The 25,538-nt window shown below is 37.0% G+C and overlaps 1 protein-coding gene across 1 annotated transcript in view; it reads left to right on the top strand.

Annotated features, from left to right (window-relative positions):
• The window catches only part of acox3 (acyl-CoA oxidase 3, pristanoyl), a 28,777-nt gene extending 7,285 nt beyond the window's left edge, over positions 1–21,492 (top strand). The window contains exons 9-19 of the mRNA XM_062444311.1: positions 1,970–2,066; positions 4,325–4,507; positions 4,632–4,754; positions 4,843–4,963; positions 5,062–5,184; positions 6,023–6,136; positions 7,392–7,507; positions 10,618–10,792; positions 10,873–10,940; positions 11,782–11,868; positions 21,030–21,492. Of these exons, the coding sequence (XP_062300295.1) occupies positions 1,970–2,066; positions 4,325–4,507; positions 4,632–4,754; positions 4,843–4,963; positions 5,062–5,184; positions 6,023–6,136; positions 7,392–7,507; positions 10,618–10,792; positions 10,873–10,940; positions 11,782–11,868; positions 21,030–21,149 (1,327 nt within the window). The 3' untranslated portion in view covers positions 21,150–21,492. The remainder of the gene's footprint in view (positions 1–1,969; positions 2,067–4,324; positions 4,508–4,631; positions 4,755–4,842; positions 4,964–5,061; positions 5,185–6,022; positions 6,137–7,391; positions 7,508–10,617; positions 10,793–10,872; positions 10,941–11,781; positions 11,869–21,029) is intronic.
• The last annotated feature ends 4,046 nt before the right edge of the window (positions 21,493–25,538 follow it).

The raw sequence follows: 25,538 nt of genomic DNA, 5'->3' as shown, positions 1-25,538 counted from the left end.
AAGCTTCAGTCGTCATCAAGTAGATATGTTTCAATGTTACAGTCACATCACATCAACTTTTAAATGCATTTTTGCACTAAATGACTTTATTTTATCCTCCATTATTTCCATTGAAAGCTCATGTGAAGATCTTTTAATAGTCAGTGTGAACAGGAGGAATGATTACAGAGAGGAAAACCTCTTTACTGTTCATATGGACACCCAACTGCTGTTTTAAGGCAAAGGGCTTTGGTTTTTACTGTCCTACATCATCAAACCTATTCCATAAAGGCCTGTGTGGCTGCAAGTTTTTGTTCCAACCAATCAAGAGCACACATGTGCACCAATCAACTGTCTGAAGACTGAGATCAGCTGATTAAATTAGTCGAGCCTGAGGCCTGTACTACGAAGCAAGTTCAACATACCAGGGTATCTTTCAGTTACCCGGCTTCACTAAACCAATGTTTAGTGATTATCCATACTACGAAGCGAGTTATCAACTCTCTCAGTCAACCCTGGGTTTTCCTATCCAGCTACAAGCGCGTTCATGTGAAAGAGGCGGAGTTGTTAATTACGAGCGACAGAAATCAGCACCGTGACTGTACACAGCTGTAGCCTATGATATGAGAGGAAACATAAGTATGCTTTATGCACCGCAGAAAAGTCATATGCAATGAGGCGAAACATAAAGGAGAGTAACCATCTAACCATACAACAGAACAAGATACTGTAAAGCAAATGTATTCTTTCATGTAGTTTACCTCAGTTCTGTATTGCCTGAATATATGTTTGCAGTTCCCATATCATTGCGCATTTTACACACATCATCTTTTCTAATTTAACAGATGTAGAAAAACTACAAATGATTTCCAAATATTAAAAGTAGTTTAGGGCACAAGGAACAGGTATTAGTGTGATTTAAAATATTCATCAGAGTGAGTATTTTAATGATTGATTCATTCTGAATATCTCACATAAGAATAAAATCTAGCTGCATAATGTCAGCCTGTATCTGCTGCTGAAGCAAAGAGAGGAAACGTAGTTAATGATCTATCTGATCCAAATGTTGCATTTATAATCACTGAAGAAAATTAATAAAGTGTGGATTTTTTTTTAATAAAAGAGGATCTTTCATTATTTCCAGTGATCATCACACAGTTTTTCATGTTATTCTGAGCTGCAGTGATAAATCAGAGTCTATACTCATCATAATCAGCTTCACTCTGGAGATAAACTATACTGCACAATTAAAATGTAGTTAAAATCATCATTATGTGTTAAGTGTAGCTACAGTAATAATGATCTCTGTTTGTTAGAAGCTCTGCTTTAAAACCGGAGTGGAAATAAAAAGCCTCGACGTGTCTAATGACCTATAAATATTTAGCCAGTCTGTATTTATCCTTTTTTAAAAACGTGTTGCTTTATTGTAAACTCAGGACTTTTGTCCATGTCGGGATCCTGTAGGAATGATGACTTTTTTTCGGTGATGTGATTGGTCAGAGGACAAGGTTTTGACAGGTTTGGATCTTACTCTGGAACTTAACCTGCTCCAGAGCAGGTTAGCCGTTCAGCATAAGTTACCATGGTGATTTACCCCGGTAGGAAGTGAACCAGCGTCGTAGGACGGAAAACCCAGAGTTAACCCTGAAGTTACCTCCATAAGAGAAAATCCAGCTTCGTAGTATAGACCTCTGGTGTGCTCCTGCTTGGTTTGAATTAAAACCTGCAGCCACATGAACCCTTTGTGGAATACCATCCATATGAAGTTCAGTGACTCAATGAAGCCACTAGATGGAGCCAGCTGTTCTGTTTTATTTTCATGCTTTGGTTCAATAGCACACAGCATTTTAAGTAGCTTTGTACTAATATGAACCAGACACAACAGATAACTGCAAATTCAATGTTGTCTTGCTTTTATGTGAAACACATGCTGCCTGGCCCGTGTCATCATCTTTCTGACTTGGCTGTTACTTCTCTTCTTTCCGGACAGGTTTGCTTTGTTCCACAATGTCAGGATCCCACGAGAGAACCTGCTGAATAAGACTGGAGATGTTACTCCTGACGGCCGCTATGTTACACCATTCAAGGTTAGTAGAGATTTCCAACCAGTGACCAAACAGTTGAGTTGAGCTGGATCTGCTTTAAGATAGACCTTTTTAAGTCTACAGTGTGTTAAGTACATTACTTCTGTACTACAGTCTGTTTGGTAGTTAGTGATCGCTGTCATCATTCATCCTTTTCATAATGACAATAAATACACGTGTTCCTACAGTCACACTGGAAAGGAATCAGTAAGCAAACATAGTGCCTGTAAAATAGTCTAACACCTTTCTATTTTTAGGAAAATAGTGGGGATTAGACCATTTTTAAAACTGTCTCAAACCAATAATCATGTCCACTTTACATCGTGATTGTCCAAGTATGTTGTGAGAGTCCAGCTTTCCTTTTTCATTCTTCACACAATCACTTTTCTTACAATGTACAAGATAGTACAACCCCATGAATACTTTCGAGACTTCACCTCATTTGTACAACTCTGACTCAGAGTTAAACAACAGGTTCAAGCACTTTTGCCTTAACTTTAGATGTGTGTTCTATTGTCATGCTCAAGGACATGTTTTCCCCTTTCAGACATGTACTTCTTTATGTTCATCTGATGGCAATTTAACATGTTAGTGTCAGGTCTGAATAAGCACCCTGGTCAGATGGCAACTGTTTGCCACTTCTGTATCACTATGGCTCACGTCAGATTAACCTCATGTTCATGATTGTCAACGATTAAAACTTCATTTAAAAATCTGTCAGTAATACAGCCTTTCTTGCTTTGGTAACATTTTTTAATGAAGTTGGGATGGAAAACTGAAACTACCACTATCATAAAACTAAAAACGACTGTCATTTTCTTAATTATTCCGTACATTCTTTATTTTGACACTAAATCCCACTGGAACTTCCCCCTTAACCAAGTTTTCAATCATAAATGGTGCAAATAAATCCTTTTTTGAAACGCACTGAATAAACAAAGACAAACTTTTAACTGCTTCAAGTTCAGCAATCAAACGCTGTCTTCACATTACAGCTGCTTTTCACTGCTACTGCTGTGTTTTTAATGGGATCTCAGGGGCCAAATCCACATGGACATGGTGAGAAGATGGTTGGTAATGACAACCAGGCATGGAAAAAATTCCTCTGGTACCCCATGAGAGGTGTAAATAGTAGCAACAGTCCTGGTCTTGAACAAAACATCTCAACAAGCTGAGTAAACATCAGAAAGTTTACATCAGATCATTTACACCTTTGCCTGGAAACTTTGTTATTGGACGAAATGGAAATCATGAGAAACATAGTTTTCTGGAGGGGGGGGGGGTTCTGCATTCTTTAAGAGGGTATTTTGCAGCTTTGTTCTTTATTGTCCAATACCAAAGAATTTGGGGAAATGATGCTTGATTTGAAATTGCTTCTAAATTCAACAAACAAATCTAAACCATCATTTTTTTTTTTCTCCTGGGAGAGCAGAGACACTCTCTGTCATCTCACTTGATGGTTTTCCTTTGTTGATTATTACACATATTTGTACTTACTAAAATTCAAAACATCAAATTATCTCTCAAAGAAATTTAAATTCACATTAGCCTTTCTGTACAGACTTCGGTCCTCTTTATCCACTGCAAGTATTCAGCATTTTTCTGTCCCAGGTTGTTTTTGATGATACCATTTACAGGTTTACCTCGCCACTGTATCAAAAGTTTATTCCCTGTATCATGTTCCCTACATACTTGAGTCAGAAGTTCTCTTTTTTACACAGCACTCACAACCTCAGGTCACGCTTTCAGCTTCATTTCAAAGTTCCTTCTGTCAGAACTGAAACTGGAAAATCAAGACTCTCCTATTACAGTCCCTGGTCCCTGGTCCTGGTCCCTGGTCCTGGTCCCTGGTCCTGGAACCATCTTCAGACCAAATTGAATCTTGAAACCCTCGTTCCTTTAAATGATTTTAAACGTATGATGAAAGATGTAGTCACTGATAGCTGCAGTTGTTTCAGCTGAACAATAACATGTGCCTATTTATTGCTGCCTGTTGTTCTGAGTTGTATTTTTTCACATTTACATATTGTTACTCTGTTGTTGTTGTTGTTGTTGTTGTTGTTGTTGTCCTGTTGCATGTGTGATGCTAACTGCTAACTGACCCTGTCTTGGCCAGGTCACGCTTGCAAAAGAGGTTTTTAATCTCAACGTGACTTCCTGGTTAAATAAGGGATAAATGAAAAAATGTCATATTTGTGTTCTGTTGTGAATCATTTTAATTGGAGTGTATGTCTTTCTGTTGGTTTCTCCACATCCTCCAGGACCCTAACAAGCGTTTCGGGGCATCTCTAGGTGCCCTTTCAGGTGGCAGGATTTCCATCACCAGGATGGCTCTGACCAACCTGAAGCTGGCTCTGACGGTGGCCATCCGTTACTCTGCCACCAGGAGACAATTTGGACCCAAAGACATAGAGGAGATTCCAGTTTTAGAGTACCAGTTACAGGTTAGAATGGAAGGAATGGGTTTGGAAAGCAAAATGTACCTTAAGACCTTACAGAATGCATCTGTACTTTACACTCATTATTCACTCATGTTATATATGTACATCTTCCTGTGTGTTCCTACAGCAATGGCGTCTGATCCCCTACCTGGCAGCAGCGTATGCTCTTGAACACTTCTCCAAAACCATCTTCATGAACTTTGTCGAGTTCCAGATTGGACAAATAATGAAGGACAAGAGTGACAGACAAGTGAGTAAAGATGAGGTGTGTGTGTGTGTCTGTGTGTGTGTGTGTGTAAGTAAATTCCAGTCTTATATGTCTGTTGTGTTTGTTCCAGGCAGAGATGGGCAGGGAGATTCATGCCTTGGGCTGCTCTAGTAAGCCACTGGGCTCATGGACAGCTCAGAGAGGGATCCAGGAGTGCAGGGAGGCCTGCGGTGGACACGGATACCTGGCCAGTCAGTCTCAAACATACAGATATCCACACACACACACACACACACACACACACTCTCTCTCTCAGACCCCTAACTCTCTTGGTTTTCTCTCCTTTCAGTGAACCGGCTGGGTGATCTCCGCAATGACAATGACCCAAACTGCACATATGAAGGAGACAACAATGTGTTGCTGCAACAGACCAGCAACTACCTGCTCAGCTGGCTCCACGCTAAGCATCATGGTCAGTCTCCATCCACAGAGGCATAATTCAAACTCATATTGTTGTGAGAGGTAGAATTACAGTTGTCCACAAAATTCCTTGAAAAAGCTGACTGGAAGTTGACTTATTAAAGATCAAAGTGATTTTCTCTGATTGCTAGTGCTGATGGGCTTGACAATGTTAAAGCAATTTTATGCACCATTTACAATAGTTAAAAATCACTTTAGTAGAATCAACTGATCCATGATCATCTTTCATGTCTAATTTAACTTTGGTGAACTTTGACATGGTAATTCGCAGTGTTGATGAAAAGCAACCTTGATCAAATCTTGACAGTAGGGATGGGAATCACCAGTTGCTCCACAATACGATATTATAACGATACTTGTGTCACAATACGATATATTGCAATTCATAACCTTTTTTTGAACTATTTTTATTACAGTTATGAACAACTTAATTAAATGCAAACATGAACATGTGTGGACTGCTGTACTACTACAGGTATTTTTAAATGATGCGACATGGACAAAAAAAAAAGTGCAAGTTAAATTTTCATTAGCAATTTATATAATAAAAGATCGATACTTGGCGTCCATGTATCCATACAATATTGCCACACAAATATAATATTGCAATACTATGCTGTATTTTTCCCCCCAGCTCTATTTGACAGAGCTGACCTTTTTGTATATATATATATATATATATATATATATATATATATATATATATACAAAACAATATTGTGGACATGTTAATCACACAATCAGCATTATACAGTAAAAGAATCTCTTTTCATTAACCACAGGATCCCTAATGATCTCTAAAGCTTTAATGCTGTGGTGTTTGGTTTCAGATGGTGTGCGCATAGAGTCTCCTCTTCACACGGTGGATTTCCTGGACGATATGCACAAGATCCTTGGAAGCAAGTTTACAGCAACAACAATGGAGCAGTGCATGGACCCTGCAGGTATTCTGCTATTTTAGCTTGTAAGGAATGGATCAGTTGATAGATTCAGTTCAGTCACACTCTTTTGGTGAGATATGAGGTGTTAAGAAAATACAACCAGATGACGTCTTTGTTGTGATTTCTACAAAAGATATTCACAATGTTTGGGAAAAAGACACAGGGCCAGATTCACATTTCACAAGTTCAGTTTCAGCTTTAATGAACACAACTCACAACACTCAATCCACTGTTAACTGTTGCAAAATAGATATTGTATTAATTGATAATATATAGATATATATTTATGCCCCTTTTGCTGTGACTACAGCCATTTCTGTTGCTATGGTTGTAGCCAAACTATTGCCCTGGCTGTGGCTACAGTATATCTATGGTGGGATCTAGGGCTATGGTTATTGTGACTGTGACTGTAGTTATAGGAGGCAAGGCTGTTACTGTGGTTATAATATTAGCTGAGGCTGTGATTTTTGTGACTGGTTGGCTACTCTTACAGCACATAAAGATGGTAACACTGAAGAAAGACACTCCTGCCAGGATTTGAACCTGGTAGTTCTTATCAGATATGACAGATGTGTTACTAACACAACCCAGAAGTTCAGGAATAACATTAGCTTCAGCACAACAATGCACGTAGTTATAATATTAATGCATTTAACTTGAATCTAAAAGTGTTAAACTGTTAAAACATATAACATAAAAAAATGACAAGAAGTGAGATGAAAAAAACCATCCTGAGTAAACAGGCTTTCAGGCCTGTATTAAAAGAAACTATTGTCTGCTGCCATCAGATGGTTAGGGAGGCTGTTCCACAAGCTCAGTCCCCCGTGGTGCAGACCTTAGTACTGGGGGCCTTGCCTCTCTCCCACTAATTACAACAAACAACTGGAATAACAACACAACACAACACAACACAACACAACACAACACAACACAACACAACACAAACTGTGTTCTTTTTACAACTCCACTTTAAAGGCCGATGTAGATTGGCTTAATATGTGATTGTAAAATATGTACAGTGTTGATATTTGGTGTTTAGATTGAATATGCTCAGCACAGCAGGGAGTCTACCATTCCATCCAGTGGACGGTAGACTCTTAAGTATTACTATGACATGGGGAATGTGAAATGAGTGTAGAGGACAGCCTGTACTAGCCTGCAGGCTTTGGGGGTCTTTGGGGGTCTACCCTCTAAAACATTTTTTTTTAGCAGAACTGGCCTGAGCTGTACTGTGCATACTCTTTGTTTTCTATATCAGTGTCACTGGCAGCCTACAAGTGGCTGGTGTGTTTTCTGCTGGAGGAGAGTCACAACAGGCTGAAACAGCAGAGGGCCTTGGGCAAGGATGAGTTTGAGGCTCGTAACAACAGCCAGGTAAGATGGACTCTCACATACACACTGTCCTTTTAGCACCTTCTAAAGCAGGGGTGTCAAACTCATTTTAGTTCAAGGGCCACATACAACCCAATTTGATCTCAAGTGGGCCAGACCAGTAAAATCATTGCATAATAACCTATACATAATATATAATATCCATATATATATTATAACTTTACTACAATAACCCATCTATTTGCCAAACAGGTGAACAGCCTGTCAACAATATCATGTCTCAGTCTTTACAGATTATTTTGCACAGAAGCTGCAGATTGACAACATTTTGCACAATGTTCAATATATAAATGATTTAAATATGACAACAATTCATTGTTTTTCAGAGGCTTTTATTCTGGTCAGGGTAGAAAAATATTGGAATTACTTTTCTGCATTTTTTCATACTTTGCAAAGTTATCCAATGGGCCAGATTAGACCCCTTGGCAGACCAGTTCTGGCCCACCAGCCATATGTTTGCCACCTCTGTTTTAATGGATAAACTCAGATATGCTCATTGCTCCAGCTAAAAACAAGACTCTTGTTTTTAAGCCTTTTATCAAACACAGGATGAAGTGCTGAGGCTGCTTTCTGTCAATGTCTCTCAAGTTCAATTCAAAACACTGAAGTGGAGTTTTGATTGAAGTTTGACAATTTTCAAGAGGGGTGCAAGTCAGAGTCACATCTGACAAGTAATAATTCACACCATACAAAACAATAATACAAATAACAAGGCTTAATACAGCAAAGAGATGTGCCCTTCATCTGAAAGGAGGATCTGAAAAAGCATTTCAGATGAATGGCAAAAAGTCATCAATCAAAGTTCCAGTCGAGTGGTTTGGATCCAGCTGTTGGCACATCTGTAGCCAGGAAGAGGTCAAATACAGGACATTTGAAAACATGACAAAAATGTCATGGTCATTTTAATCTACATCAGAATCTAATCTACATGGATCAATCAAAATATGTGTGTTTGTTTAGTTTATCATGTGAGAATTGACCTGCATATATCACTATATCTTCTTCTCTATATCAGGATCAATGCTTAGCTGTGTTATTGCCATGGATTTTATTTTAGAGAAATGTTGTGTCTAAATTCTGATAAAACCAGAGCAGTATTAATCTTCTTAGATGAAGAAATAAATGCTCTGTCATCCAAAGATAGCAGAGTTTCAAACACTTGGCTGTCATCACAGAGTCTTGGCTGACAGTCATCTGGTTTGTGTGATGCATGTCACAGATGCAGGCTGGAGGTTCTGCTGTCAGATGGTGTTTTATGGTTCTGAGAAATGTTTGTGTCAGTGTTTTCATTCATTTAATTGACTGGTGTTTTTAATTAATATGATGTACGGACATTAAATGTTTATTGTGTGTGTTTTAGCAGTTTCCAGAGAATCATACATTCATTTTGTGGGTGTTAAGTGTGGTAGTGGTTTGTACAATGACATGTGATTCATCAAATGAAAGAGAACTACATGATATTCAGTATAATGTTGGCATATTATTTTTGATGTGCTAAATGATGAAAGTCCCATTTTGGCATAAGGGTCAATAAGGTTTTATTAGTGTCCATGTGGTTTAGGTTAAATATTAAAGGGTTAAAATGATAAAATAAACGTATGAATAACTTTCACACATTCTTTTTTTGTGGACCCAGCATCAAATTTCTGCTTTTAATCCATTTAGAGAGAATATATTAGAGGATTATGGCAAAAATGTCTAAGTGGTGTAACCATAAAAACTTTGTACCAAATAATTCAACTTGCTTAAAAACACTAAATTGTCAATAAAACACCATATCAACTAGTTTTGCATGATCTTACATTATAACTTTTATATTAAATAAAGCTAATGGAATACAATTGTTCTAAATATTACATTTAAGGCCTGATTTACTAAGATCCCAAATAGTGGGTACTAAATTGCGTGCACGGTGCAATAGATTGAGCGTGCCGTTTGTGTGTGTTTTGCAGCTGATCTACTAGAATAACTGTGTAAATGAAAACAGGTGCAACAGGGTGGAGACAGCAGTATTTAAATGAGGGTTTTGTGTCTTTATGGAGAGTTTGGACGAGCAGAAAGCTGCAAGTACAAAATGAAATGTGATCAGGTTCTAGTGGAAGAGGTTAACTAATATATTGAGTTATAACAAAAACTAATATTACCAGAGAAACCCACATATGGGAGAGTATTAGTGACAAAGTCAATGCTGTTAGTAAAACCACAATTATTCCACTCCTAAAATATTAACACAGGTGGAAAAACTCTGTCCTGTGTGTATTCTGTCATTGTGCCTCCGTCTCCTCGTCTCCATGGTAACAACAGGTTAATACCTGTCCTTCAAAGGTATTATTTATAGACACAGTTAGCATCAGAAATAATACCTTCAGGTTTGGTAAATCACAATGCGTGTGCTAAATAACATATTTACATTTTCTCCTCCCTGTATTTTACATACTGGGGTTGAAACGTCTCATATTACATTCATTATGGTAAACTACTAATATTACATTCATTATGGTAAACTACTAATATTACATTCATTATGGTAAACTACTAATATTACATTCATTATGGTAAACTACTAATATTACATTCATTATGGTAAACTACTAATATTACATATTCATTATGGTAAACTACTAAATGGACAGCGCGTACTATCTTGCACAGTTGAAAGACGCAAACCTCAGTGCGCTGTGTTAGTAGATCAGCTGCACATTTTTTGCGGGTGATGTCAAGTTTGCACACGTTTCTACACACGCAAACCTTTAGTAAATCAGGCCCTAAATCTGGGGTGCATTTAAAAAAAGAGAGAAGTAATTATTAGTATAAGTCCATTTAAATACACTGTAGGTGATAAAATATTGAATATTGATAATTCTTTTGTGGTTACACCATTTGACATTTTCAGGAGCATTCAGTCTTACTTTTGGTAAAAAATGTTGTAAATGTCATTTGAAGCAACCAAGTGGGAAAAACTTCTCATGCCAGCTTCCTAGTCTTGTCCTCGTTGCCATGCAGCAGAATACATTTTGTATGATCACACATTTCTCTGAAGTGTTAACATCTACAACATTTTCACACTTCTTTATTTATGTATGTATGTTCAGGTTTACTACTGTCGTTCCCTGGCCATGGCCTACATTGAACACAATTGCCTCCAGAGGTTTTATGAGTTAACGACTGCTCAGGACACACCAGCAGGTCTCAGGCCAGTGCTTAGTAAGCTATGTGCCCTGTATGGACTGTGGAGCCTCAGCAACCACATGGCCACACTGTACCAGGGTACGTACTCTATATACTGCTCGTATACATTTCATCTAAACAGTGTTGTACTGTTGTAACATGGTGGTGTTTCTGTACAGGTGGTTACATGAGTGGAAGGAAGCCAGCAGAGATGTTCCAGATGGCCATTCTCTCCCTCTGCTCCCAGGTACAAGAATATCTTTCCACCTTTCTTTGATGTGTATGTCATTCTGATTAGCCTTAGTTAATGGTGGAAAGTAACAACACATTTAATAAACTTAACCCCCTAACCCTAACCCTTTATACTTAATAATCAGTCTGAAACTATACAACCAGTTAATACATTACGATGTAATATTATAGATAATAAATGATGATGTAATATTCTACATAAAGCAACCCAGCATTATACCTTTTTTAAAATAGTTACAATTATCCTCACCTTTACCAGCAACGTCCAAGTAATGTAAGTAAGTAAACATGAATGCATCCATAGTTACAATCCAATGATGTAATATAGGTATGTATATGTATGATTCTGAAGTCAACCATTCTGTTTAATTAGCACTTTTGGTTCTTTGAGTATATTTTGATGCTTATATTTATATTTTACTTTTACTTGTGCTTATTCTGAAGTACCTCTCCCACCACTAGCTTCACCAGTGTTACCAAGTTCATACACAAACATTTAAATCAGTTACTCTTATACTTTGGAACCCACGGTGTGAATCACAGGCTTTTACTGAGCCCTGTTTGACCACGTGTCTCCAGACTCCACCTAAAAACAGCCTACATCTTATTTCATGTGTAACTGAACTATGGTCTTTATTTTAGACTTCTTCTGTCCTGACTTTAGACAAAAAAAAATCTACAAATGATCCACAAAGCAATGACAATAATACTTGAAAATCTAGTAGCTTCCTAAAATATTAGCGATGCAAATAAATACAGTATACACTGCATGTTCTGTCTTTTACCATCAATTTGACTTTAATGTCAAAATAATGTTCTATGTTTGTCTTTTTCAGATGAAAGATGATGCAGTAGCACTGGTGGATGTTTTTGCTCCTACTGATTTCATCCTCAACTCTCCTATAGGCAACGCTGATGGACAGGTAAGACATACACACTGAAAACAATACTTCTACTAGAGCCCACTGATATCACTCAGCCTTTATTATCAGCCAATATCACAGATATATCAGTATCGGTGAATATGTTGTCTGCTAATGTTATGTTATATTATGTGCTAATATTGTTTTTTTATTTTCTAAAGTTATGTAGGCAGCAATTTATGTATATTTGGCCCTTTGTTTCAAAAATCTTTTGTTTGTTACGCATGTTTTTAAAATTCAATTACATTTCCAGAGAATTTCACTGTTTCAGTGCACTGAAGTCATTTTATACAATAAAGTTTATTGTTTAACCTTCATCACATTTTAGGGACCATGTGTTTATCTGTATATTCTGTACATATAATATTATTGGCCAATATATCGATATCAGAATTTTTTCACTCCCTATTATCAGTATCGGTATCAGCCCCAAAAACCCATTATCGGTCGAGCTCTAACTTATACATTCATCAATTAAAGATAGGATAAGAATAATATAATGAAAAGGTAATAAAAGACAAATATAATTGCAGATTTTAATATTTATTTAATTCACACTCTAGATTCTATACAACCCTCACTGATTGACAGCAACATACACTGAACCTGATCACACACTACAAAACTGTGATCTGTATGTGTAGAAGCTCAGAAATCACTTCTCATGATTTAATGGTTTAACTGAACAAGCCGAGTATTTGTGTATTTGTATAATACTAAGATATATTTATGACAACATCAAGGATAATGTATTCACTCTGTTTTGGAGTTTGATAAAATTGTTAATGATGTATTTAAATCAGCAAAGTTCTGGATTTCAATAAGAGGTCGATTCTGAAAATGAGATCATGTTAATTAAATCCAGTGACAATAATTTGTCCTCTTGAAACAACCTGATAAGGAAAGGTAAACTTTATTGATCTCCCTAGGGGGAAAACCAAAATTGACACAACAGTAGCCGTATATGGTGAAGTGATAAAGAAGAATTAAAAACAAAATAAAATACTATATACAATAAACAATGTGTGCAACGTTCCTGGGATTAAACAGTAAGGACAGCATCAGTCTTATTAGTGGGAATGTACAGTCTGATGGCTGATGGTATGAAAGAGACCCCCAAGCACATTGAAATTCAAATTCAATTCAATTCTTTTTGAGGTATAGTATTTGAATTTTATTTTTGAAGCAAACATTTCATTTACTATATTTACAAATTGATTTACTTTTTCTAAATAATCACATGAGCCTGTGTACGTGCGTCTCGTCCTCTGTGAACTTTTCCTTTGTGTGTGTGTGTGTGTGTGTGTGTGTGTGTGTGTGTGTGTGTCGATATCAGCTCTGTACACAAACTAACACTCATCACACTGTCTCAGTAATATACCACAGTGTTGATTTCCCTCCCTTTCAGTCACTCCCATTTATTATAACCTTTATTTAAAGAGGGGGAGGCCATTGACTTGACTTGTCTTTCACACGGACGCCTGATTACAGTATATATAAAAATAATCAAAGCATGTCTAAGTTACAGTATACATCAATCAATCAAATCATCAGAAAGTTTACCAGTAAGTTCTTTCTAAATAAATAAAAGACAGTGTTTTTCTCCTTTCACTGCCAAATACTTTCTTATGTAATATACAACCATGTGTTGTAAAGCCATCTCTAGCTATGAATCTTGGGTGGAAAGATAGACTGCATCAAGAGGTTTAAGAGTACATATAAATGATATCACCATGGTTCATATCAGATTGATCCAATTGACTGAACAATTTGCCTTCTGCAGTTCTGGGTAATACATGCGTTATGTCTATTAAAGAAGGCCAGTTTTGCTTTTAAGGACTTAATCAGTTCAATAATGTCTTTTAGACCACAGGCTCATCATCCAGCCACAAACCAAGATATTTGTACTCTTTCAGTTGCTGTCTTACTAAGGGTAGTAATATTCACTGCTGTCGTATTCTAAGTCCAAGTGTGGCTGAGGAGTCGTCATGGTAAACTCATTATCACCATAGTACAAATCAAACAAAAATGCTTGTTCAGAGAAGTGTTTAACATTCCTTTGTGATACGTGGTTTGGATCTTTGTCATTTTGTGTCAGGTTTGCATGCTGGTGTGCAGTGGTCACTGAAGTTAAGAGGAAAAACACCACTAGATTTATAATGTTGGGGTCTGTTGGTTCAAAAAATATGCAAGTAACAGGACTGTTTTTAGCATGGAATTAGCCGATACATAAAATATAGCCACATGACGTCAATGCTAATAGCATGAGGATGCTGAACACATTCTTGTAATTCACAAAAAAAAGGGTATTTTTTTCAGTTTTTTCCATAATTAAAAGGTCATTCTGAAATGTATCTGGAGTCAATTACTTGTTCAGTATGCAACTTTATCCAGAAAACGTTATATTTTGTGGAGCTCAAATCTCCTATGTCCTATAAACGCATCACAGCTCCTTTCCTCTGCTGGGGCCAGCAGTAGTTGCATTGCTAGCCCTCTGATCGAGCTGGACGCTGCTATTGGATGTCACGTTGAGTGACCGTATCATCAGCCAATCAGATGTTGATGTGTTATTGACAGAATGCCCTATGTCAAGCAGAGTTTCTAGTGCTGGCCTGGGCGTCGTCATTCAAATGAACTTGTCTGATTGGCCCATGGGCAGGTGCGTGATGACGCACTGTCTGTTATTCTGGAAAGGTGATGGCGGTTGATTTAACAGCAAGATCAGTAGATAAAGATATGATTGTGGACCTGCTAGTTGGATTTTGGTGCTGGCCCTGACTGAAACACCACCGCACGCTACTGTGTATGAATGGGTGTGAATGTTAGTCTCCTCCAGGTTGGTACCTGTGTTGTAGCTCCTGCCATCAGTGTGTGAATGGGTGAATGTGACATTTATTGTAAAAGTGCTTTAAATGGTCAAAAAGACTAGAAAACAGCTATAGAAGTACAGTCTATTTACCCCATTACCATGAAAATGTGACTTGTGAAATGTTCAAATGTTCAAATCAGAGGGCAGAATGTGTTAGGATCAACGGGACTGAGTGAAAACTTGGTGACACGACTGAAAAGTGTATTTTAACCTCAATATTATGGATACCCACAGGTGCAGAAACAATAATACCCAATGATTAGTATTAATTCTAAACATGTCAGCTTAGATAGAGAGGTAACAACAGAGACAGTTAAACACCTTTTCACAACAATGGTAACACCTTGTCCCTTAGTAGGCTGATCACATAAAAGAACACTGTAGTTACGGTTGTATCAAGACAAATATTAGCATTTTAACAGTTGGACAACACAATAATGTCATGGTCAGTTTGTTACACACAGACTTTAATATAGTCCATTTTTGATACAATACTACACACGTTCATATGAACAATTTCCCTGCTCCTGTGATGTAAAAAGCTTTGCATGCTCTAATCAACATTCTATGTTTCTTCCGAATTTTAATTTTGACCTCCAGAGCTGCAAGTGGTGTAATTGATAAGAACATAGTAACAGGTTATGTTTTGATTCCGTGTTCATGACCCTTTGATTTGCTTCCTTCTGTGACAAGCAAAGAGAATCATAATCAAGTCATTGAAGTCAACATTCCTGTGAGTTAACCTGACTATCAATCATTATTACTGGAACATTCAAACCAAAGGGAGTTTCATAAAAATGGGCGACTCACAGAGCATTAATGGACTTCAAAGTGGGCTTACAGGAACCGAGATCCACGCACATTCAAATGAAGTCGTCCAGAATGGTTTTTGAAGAGATCTGGATGGTTCAGGAAAGAAGCAAAGTTGTCAACAAACAAAATGCCTCATTCACCCTGTCCCTTTAAAATGACCCCTCAAATGTGTTTATCAAACACTTGTGACAGAGAGCTGTAATGAGGCATGATATCTCCTTTTATATAACAATAATCTTTATAGTATACAATGACGTCAGTGCACTGAAACAATTAACTTAAGTAGCTATAAATATAAAAACATGTTTATATTAAACTTGAATTAAGAAAAAGGATCAAACTTTGGAGAAAAAAAAGGCACATATCAGACAACATGATATAACTGTGATAGGCTAATATCAACTAATCATTTTGGCTGACAGATATATCAGTTGGACTCAAATATTCTTTCCTGCAGCTCTGTTATCTCAAGACAACAACTTGTACAGTTCTGGATGGAGTAAAGTGCTTAAAATCCAGTATTGGAATACACAATAGAGTTAAAAATGACTAAGTTCTAGAAGGTTGTTGTAAACATGTTGTTTTAAACTGGATCAAAAGTCAGTTTAAGACAAAGTTTGACAGCTTGTGGCACCAACACAACACATGTGCAAACCACGATGAATCAATCCATTTTAATTGCAAAAGAAATATGTATATATGTCCCACTCTGGGACTTGTAGTCAATCAGGTTAAGTCTTATTACTGGAAGAAGACTGCATGGTGTTGGCTGCTCTCCTTGCCTCTTCCAGGAAAACACCCGTGTTAGTTTGGTTTAATAAGAGTCATACACAGCGTAGTGTCTGACAGTTGATGATGATGATGAGCCACTCTGCTCTGTCTGAGATGGCTCAACTAATGTTTGGTTTGCTTGGGAAATAAAGACACGATGCAGACCCACAGTGTATTCTGTTACATCGTGTCAGCTTCAGGGTAGGTCAAGTTTATTTTTGCAGTTAATATGCTGAAATGTGCTGATACCACTGATGGTCATTCTGTCACTGACTCTGTCTCTGTACTACTGTTTCCTTCATTCTGCATACTTTTACAACCATTTACAAATCATCTACAACAAGTCATTAAGAGGTTTCTTACTTATGTCTGACATGTGTATGAATAAGTCAGATCTGAGATTAATAGTTTACTGAGATATTTCATTAAAGTGAAAGAACATATCTTGTCTTGAGATATTGATTTGTTCCAGTTGTATGTTTGTTCTTCATCCTGACAGTGAACAGCTTACATAGTAGGGCTGGGTATTAATACTCAATACCTTTTTAAGGTATCAACCAAAATAAATTGATACCAAGTAATATGGAAATATCTCCCAAACGATACCTGCAATTGTTCCTTTTTGCACCCAGAGCTAGAAAATATGACTATTTGTATAGACATGCTCACATCCAATCAACACAAGCATTCTTCGATTTAATGCGTCATGTGATTGGTCCACTGCCACAGCAGCTACAACCCATCTGTGGTGGTGAAGTTATGGTGAATTTGAGTTAGCACGCTTAGCTGTTCAGAAGCCAAGATGCCACCTAAACGCTTTAAAGTGTGTCTACACTACACGTCTGTTACACTGGATAAAAGACAGTACACTAAATGTGGAATGGGTATCTAATGAAGTACTCAGTTGGTATCAGTATTACTTTAAGGGTACTTGGATTGGTACTGTTATTGTCATTTTTAAATGATACCCAGCCCTAGTGAATAGGATATAATGTACTGCTGGGTCTTTTTGAGTTGATAGAGTAAATGGTACATAAGATTCAAATGAGGAATTCACAGTACAGGTTCAATATGACATAGGAAATTAAAACAAGTTAAAACTACAGAGCTAATAGCATAGCATAGACATCACACAACACTGTGTGATGGGTTAGTAGTATCCACAGTAGGGAATGTACCAGCAGTAGTAGGAGTAGTGAAGTAGTTCAGTGTTGTCTGGTTTTCAGATTTAGTTTGTAATATTTTCAAATGTGAGTATGTGTTTAATAGTTTGACTATTCAACGACTACATTTACTGTCTATTTAGAGTAGCTACTAACTATTGGAGTTTTTTAATACTTATCTTTTACTCAAAGCTCTGGGCTCAGAACATTCAGTCTTCCTTTGTTCACTCTTCATTCTTAAGTTCATAGACCGAGCAATTCTGAATTTTAGAATAATATGTGTAAAAATATTCCTTTTTTCATGAAAACATAAAAAAGAGTTATAAGGAATCCTTTAATATGAGGTTATTAAACTTGATTAGTTGTTCTTTGGCATTCCTTTACAAATGATATTGAGTTGAAATATTGTTCAAGCTGATGTGCAAACAAATATATTTGTTTTAAAAGTGCTTCAAGTCAATGAAACAAATGAAGTCACATAAGATAAATGTTTAATAAAAAATGAAAAAATACAATTAGTTTGTGTCTGTGGTGTTCAAACAGATGACAGCATGGCCAAATGACACTGCTAGGAGGCCTATGGCTAAAATAAGCAGTGGTCCTCTATTGACCCCCACTAACTTGGTAACTTTGTTAAATTCAAATGAATGTAGGAATATACACCATGAACATTTATGACACAGATTCCATCTACAAAACTGCATATTCCCAAAATATATACCACAAACCAGTGACATAATAGGTCTATGGGACCTTTGGGGCATCTCAGGCCAGTTATTGCTCTGCCTGTGAGGTAAATCCAGCTTTGGGTACAGATCATTCTCATGATTCATGATGTTTTATTTGTGATGTTTTCTGGAAGGGGAGCTTATGTCTCTGTAAATCCAGTAACCATCTGCAACTAGTTACTCTCAACAGCATGGGAAGAAATCCCAGCAGATTATACAGTCATGTTTCAATGACCTCACCTGATGGACACAGTGTTTGCTTCAATAAGCATTCATCCATGTGTCCTTCCTCCTTACAGCTGAAGTACACCACAGACAGGGCACAGCAGTCTTTTCTACCTGATACACTAATTCCATCTCTGTCACTGCGTGCATATAGAGTTTTGCCAAGTGATAAGGCAGTTAGTTATGCAGGGTAGGCTATATTAATTACAGGATCATGTCATTTACACATTTAATTGATTTATTTTAATATGCAGTGTAAAGAAAAACCACAAGGTTGCACTGCTGCATTGCCTCTGCTACAATGACTTTAATCATTTGTAAACAGATTGTACTCATTTTGTACAGATTATATAGTTTCTACATGTAAGAGGGCTGCACAGTTGTGAATAGAAAAAAAAAGAAAAAAAGAAAAGACAAGCCTCACAAAACAAAGATGATCCAAGTGGCTTCCATGATCAGTGTAGCAGCTTCAGTTGACTATAAGGGAAGCACTCTGCTGCAGCCAGATGTGTCACACCACATCTGTGGCTGTGGTATTTTGGTCATTAGAGTCACAACTCAGACAAATCTGAACACACACACACAGGACACATGTATTGGTAGATTTGGCATGACTTACACATTTCATGGATCTGCTTTAAAGTTTAAAAAGATTATACTCACAAGTGGAAATGTTGCCATCTAATCATCATCATGTGATATTTGTGTGTACAGCCATGTTCACGGTGCAAACAGAAAGTGTGAATAGTTCGTTCAACAGGACCTTTCATGCCCACAATCTGCCAGAAGATGAACAGTTATAGAGTAAAGAAATGTGCCTCAGGTGTAGCTTCATGACAGAGTATGCCACTATTAATAAGTGCGTTTTCAGGCGGGATTTAAAGATGGAGACAGAGTCAGAGTGCAAATGTCTGGTGGGAGAGAGTTCCAAAGGCGGGGGGCAGATCGGCTGAAAGCTCTTGACCCCATGATGGTAGTTAAGTTGGCAGATGGGGCAGATAGCTGGATGGCAGAAGAGGATCGGAGTGTTTGGGAGGGTGTGTAGATGTGAATCAGTTCAGAGAGATATGATGGTGCCAGGTTGTGAAGGATCTTGTAAGTGAGGAGTAGAATCTTAAAGTCAATGCAGGATTTGATAGGAAGCCAATGAAGTTGCTGCAGGGCAGTAGTGGTGTGTTCAATAGAGGGAGTTCTGGTTATGATACGGGCTGCTGCGTTCTGTACCAGCTGGAGTTTGTGAAGAGATTTCCGCGGAAGACCAAAGAGGAGAGAGTTACAGTAGTCCAGACGGGATGTGATCAGGGTGTTTACCAGGATAGCGGTGCAGGTTGGTGAAAGTGAGGGACGGAGACGATTGATGTTCCGTAGATGGAAGTATGCAGTCCGAATAACGTTATTGATGTGGGCTTCGAAAGATAATGTGCTGTCCAGGATAACACCCAGGCTCTTTACCTGAGGGGATGTAGGAACAGTGGAATTGTTGATGGTCAAGGAGAAAGTGTTGAGTGTTGCTAGGGTAGATCTGGTACCAATGAGGAGGACCTCAGTTTTATCACTGTTGAGTTTAGGAAAGTTGAGTGAGAGCCATGATTTAATTTATATACACATATTTCCCATGTTGAAAACCTGTAGACGTACATACACACAACTCACACTATTTTAAAATGCACAAAACTATTTTTTTCATTAAATACATTCTTAAACATGTATGACACGCCTTGTTGTGCCTGTAAACGAGAGGTGAAATCCGAGCAGTGTGTTCAAAGGGATTTGGGTCACTACAGCATGTAATGTGTTCTATCAGTCCATCAGACGTCACATTCAGAACGTTCATTAACCCTTACATACAGTTCAGGTCAAATTTGACCCATATTGACCCCATTTCCAAAGTGGCCCAAAATGCACAGAATGAAAATATTTAAAAATGTTATACTTTTGTATAGGTGCTACAAATGATTATCCACTGAGGCTGTTCTGGGTCAAATTTGAGCCCTATCTATTGACATGTGTTTTTTTAAAATTAATATTACATTGTAATAATTGACCCAGAACATACTGCGAGAGTGTAGAATATGAACAGTATGTAAGGATTGTCATCCTGTATACTTCAATATAATAAAGCATAAATATCACCAAACCAATAGAAGATAAACAGTGAAGTGAAGCATGCTTTTCTCATCAGAATGACTGATTCACTTACAGTAACTTCAACCACATAAACAAACTTCCTGTTTAGCTGTGGTCACATACGAATACACAGTGACCTCCTGCCCCATCACTCATCATCTGTTTGGGTTTGTCTGCAAAGATGTGACATTTAGAAGGCCAATAGTGTGTTTATTATATGGTCAAGATGAGTTTAGCTTGTTTGTGTGGTTGGTACAAATCCAACAAACAATGTGATTGTGGGTTTTTGATGTTCCTGGAAAACAGGAAGTAATGATGACAACTCAGTTTAATGAGGGAGGAGCCTCTTTCATATCAAAACATAACCAACACAACTGTCGCCCAAGACAAGTGGTGCTTGGTCTGATTTTTGTGATCAGTGACCACTTCCTCTCTGACTCATGTTATTGTTTTCCCTCCTCACAGCTGTATAAGAACCTATGGTCCACAGTGATGCAGGGCAACCAGGTGCTGGAACGGCCCTCCTGGTGGAAAGAGTTCTGCTCAGACAAACCTGGGGTTGGATCCCTGCGTCCAAAACTGTAGAACCCAGACACACACACACACACACACACACACACACACACACACACACACACACACACACACACACACACACACACACACACACACACACACACACACACACACACACATACACACACAGAGGCCTTAATGCTCCATTCCAATGTTTTTAGTATGTTCTGATCTTTTTGTGTTGATGGTTCATATTCATGTTTGTAAGTGACATATATATGATAGTTGACATCCTAAACTGCCACACATGCACAGATTGAACTGAAATTATAACAACAATAACATGATTAATGCCACAAATCAAATCAGAGACATGGATGACATGGCTGTGCTGGCAACTTAGAGCTAACTTTAGCTTCTCAATAAGTGTACAACAAATTAGAATAAAGACACTGACCCTTGTCAGTGTCGTTGTTGTTTATTCTATGTATATATACACACAGTGGGGAGAACAAGTATTTGATACACTGCCAATTTTGCAGGTTTACCCACTTACAAAGCATGTAGAAGTCTGTAATTTTTATCATAGGTACTCTTCAACTGTGAGAGACGGAATCTAAAACAAAAATCCATAAAATCACATTGTATGATTTTTAAATAATTAATTTGCATTTAGCATGGACTAATGCTAAACCAACTGTATCTATCATTCTAACATCAGTCAGTATGAATAATAGACACACTCAATGATCCCTGTAACACAGCACATTCTCTAAAACCCTGATGATAACATTCAGTCATGATGCTAACCACCAGACAGAAGAATTTTACTTGGATGAAATATATATATATATATGTGTTTTTGTAGTACTCGTGGATACAATGAGAATTGGATAAAAGTATTCTATTGATTAAAATGGTTTGATTAATGCTTTTATGTAACGCTATGTGTGTCTCAGGATTTCAATCACTGGTATTCATTATCATCTGTTCTGTAATATGGTAAAAATCATTTTTATGGTCATACCAAATGTCATTTTAAGTGCCTAGAAAGATACATATCTCACACAATGTCCCACTATTAACACAACTACAAACAATGTGCAATATATGGGTTCAAAACAGGGTTAATAATATTTTGAGCTTGTGACATGATTAGAAAAAACTCAAAGCATCATGTATATGTCATATATAAATCAGTGTGTTTATGAAGGTGAAGTTGAGATTTGTGGTTGTAGAAAATTAAACAGGAAACTCAATTCAGTTCTGTTGCTGTGTGACACTAACGTTCCACATGAACACATGCTGTACATACAGGCTCAGAAATCATACATAAAATCTTTCTTCCAATACAAATATTTGATACAAATTACAAATGTTATTGAGCATAATATGAGCCCATATATTTGTCTCATAATAGATAAGAAACATCAAAACTGAATCAACATCTAAGTGTAATCTGTAGGTAGTTGACCAATGTGAAATGTATCATAAGTGATGTCATATTTTTATTAATCTTCATTGTGTTATACTGTAGATGATCTACAGCATCATACTAATCTGTAAAGAATGATCACAACTTTTGCAATACAAATTAAACCGATTTTCTAAAATGACTTATTGGTGTGATCTTTGTTGTGTTTTGTCTCCATTAGATCCCCATAGATGTATCATTTAGTCTCCAGTGTTTACTAATGATGAGCAGTGTTGGGGAGTAACTAGTTCCATATAACAGCTTTAACATAATTAAATTACAAAATAAATGTAAGTGTAAACTGTTACAGTTACTGAAAAAAAATGTCATTAAATTACAGTTATGAAAATGTTGATGATAACAACGTGAGTTACATCTGAAGTCTGAAGATCTGAAGATTTTGCTCATTTTTTAATATTTAGTAAATAAATCATGACGTGGGCTTATGTGGAGCACACATGGGTTTAAATGGTGTCATAGTACCAGTTAAGCCCTCTTCATTCATCAAACATCTTTATTTTATATTCCAAAATCTACATGAACTAATGAATCCATTTTCACATGAGAGATAAATGTTGCTTTATAACATCTTTGTGTTAATATTGGAAACCAATAGTGACTCCAAACCCCATCATCTCCTCTATGCTCACTGCTGATGATTCTAGTTCAAACTGGGATTACAGCCTTTATACAGCAGATAAATGGATTAAATGTTCATAAAGTTAAATTAAGAGTTTAAACTCAGAATTACTGAAGGTTTGTTTTGCAGTGACAGGGCTCATGGGAGATTCTAATCTGTTTTATGCACTCATGGATCAAAACACATCTTGACCCAGTTTGCTTGTCTGTCAGGGTCACAGTAAGTTCATGTGGTCTGGAAAGGAAGTGCTTGTGAATGTCCGAGTGTGCTCGAGCATCCCAACTTTTTTGAAAAATGTAAAACTGCCATTAAATGAAATTATGTTTGCCTCTACAAAATAAGGAGGAGGGTTGTCGACTGCATAAAAATAAAAATAAAAATAAAAATTGTTTTGCATGAATGCCAGCACTGACTCGTAACGTCTTGCACAAACAGCTTCTGACAATTCAGCTTTTTCTGCTCAAGAAATGTGTTGCAGCTCTGAGTAGCCATCTGTGTCCTCTTATTACCCACATGACTGCACCAACTGAGCATAAAAGTAATATTTGTGGGCCAGTGACAAATAAGTGTTGGCAAGATGAGCAATTCAAAAATCAGTTAAAACTAGTTTTAAAAGCAGCATCAGGTTTGTTAAAATGTACATTTAGTATTTTTGTTGGTTTGATATCATTTGAAAGGACATTTACAATGTCAGTTCCAAACTGTAAAGAACTTAGAGCTAACTTTAGCTTCTCAATAAGTGTACAACAAATTAGAATAAAGACACTGACCCTTGTCATTCTAGGTTCTATGTTTATTTTTACTGTGAGGTGCAAACACTGAAACTTGGAGTTAAAAAAAAAAGTCTTACTATATTTTTATAGTCAGACTGAATGCTCCTGAAAATGTCAAATGGTGTAACCACAAAAGAATGATCAATATTACATATTTTATCACCTACAGTGTATTTAAGTGGACTTATACTAATAATGACTTCATTTAAAACATAGTTCCTGGTCTCCATGGTAACCCAGAGTAAATGTAATATGTAGAACAATTGTATTCCATTACCTTTATTTAATATAAAAGTTATAATGTAAGATCATGCCAAACTAGTTGATATGGTGTTTTATTGACAATTTACTGTTTTTAAGAAAGTTGAATTATTTGGTACAAAGTTTTGATGGTTACACCACTTAGACATTTTTGCCATAATCCTCTAATATATTCTCTCAAAACCACAAGGACACAAAAACTCCTAATTGACTCACGTACACTTTGTTGCATTAAATGACTCTAAGCTATTTTGTTCTGCTGCACCGCTTTAAACCACAGTGAAATATCTCAGTCCTTGTTGGATGGATTGTTATCACATTCATACATTCATGTTCCCCACAGGTTGAATTGTAATAACTGCTGATCTACTAAATAATAATGATAAATATTGTACCTGTTAAACATCAGCATTGCCATTGTGAGAATGCTGATGTCAGCATTGCTGCAGCTTCCAGTCTTAAAGCTGCTGGCTGCAGATTCTCAGTCTTGTTTTTCCATATGAATCAACAATGACAAATGCTGATGATGTATGTCTGCTACTGAGACACGGGGAACCATGCAGACGTTTACATATGGTAACAATTTTAACATTTATAGCCCAGCAGTATGTGGTTGTTGCACAGCCAATCTGAGAGTTGAATCAGTTATAGGACACTTTGTTTAAGCTGTGGATCTACATATTGAGGTTTATTCTACTGCTGCACTCCTTATGAGGAACTAATGATGTGTGAATGTAAATAAAGTGCCGTTGACTTCCTCTCCACTGGTCACACAGTAAGTGTGTTATTCTGGGACACGGCCAAGTCACTAAGCTCCACTCCACTTATCAAGACAGTATGTCAAGACCTAAAACTTTTTCACCATTTATAGAATCAGCTGTCTGCCCCAAACCGAAGAGTGAAGATGAGAATGAAGATGTTGCTTGGAATAAGAGGAGAGAAGACAGATGGAGGCAGACAGATAAAAGGGAGAGGATGATAATGGAAAGGGGGGGGGAAGTAGATGGCATCGAGACTCAAAGGTAGACACTTAAAATGATTAGTGAAGACAGATTGTATCAATGACATCAAGACATAACACTGGATTTCACATCTCAGCCCAGAAATCTGTAAGCTCTTAGAATTTATAAAAAAGAAAAAATAATAACTATAAATCAAAGCACACCAATGTTTTTTTCATTTAACAAAGTAAATGATTTGTCTGTAAATTCAGGTTTGTCTTTCTGCCAGCTCTATCATAACTCATGAACCATGACACCAGAAAGAAATAACTCATGATGAGTTACAAAACACAAAGTCATTTGTTGGAA

Source organism: Scomber scombrus, chromosome 23, assembly GCF_963691925.1.
Source record: "Scomber scombrus chromosome 23, fScoSco1.1, whole genome shotgun sequence".
Lineage (NCBI taxonomy): Eukaryota > Metazoa > Chordata > Actinopteri > Scombriformes > Scombridae > Scomber > Scomber scombrus.
This window is presented reverse-complemented; position numbering and strand designations above follow the sequence as displayed.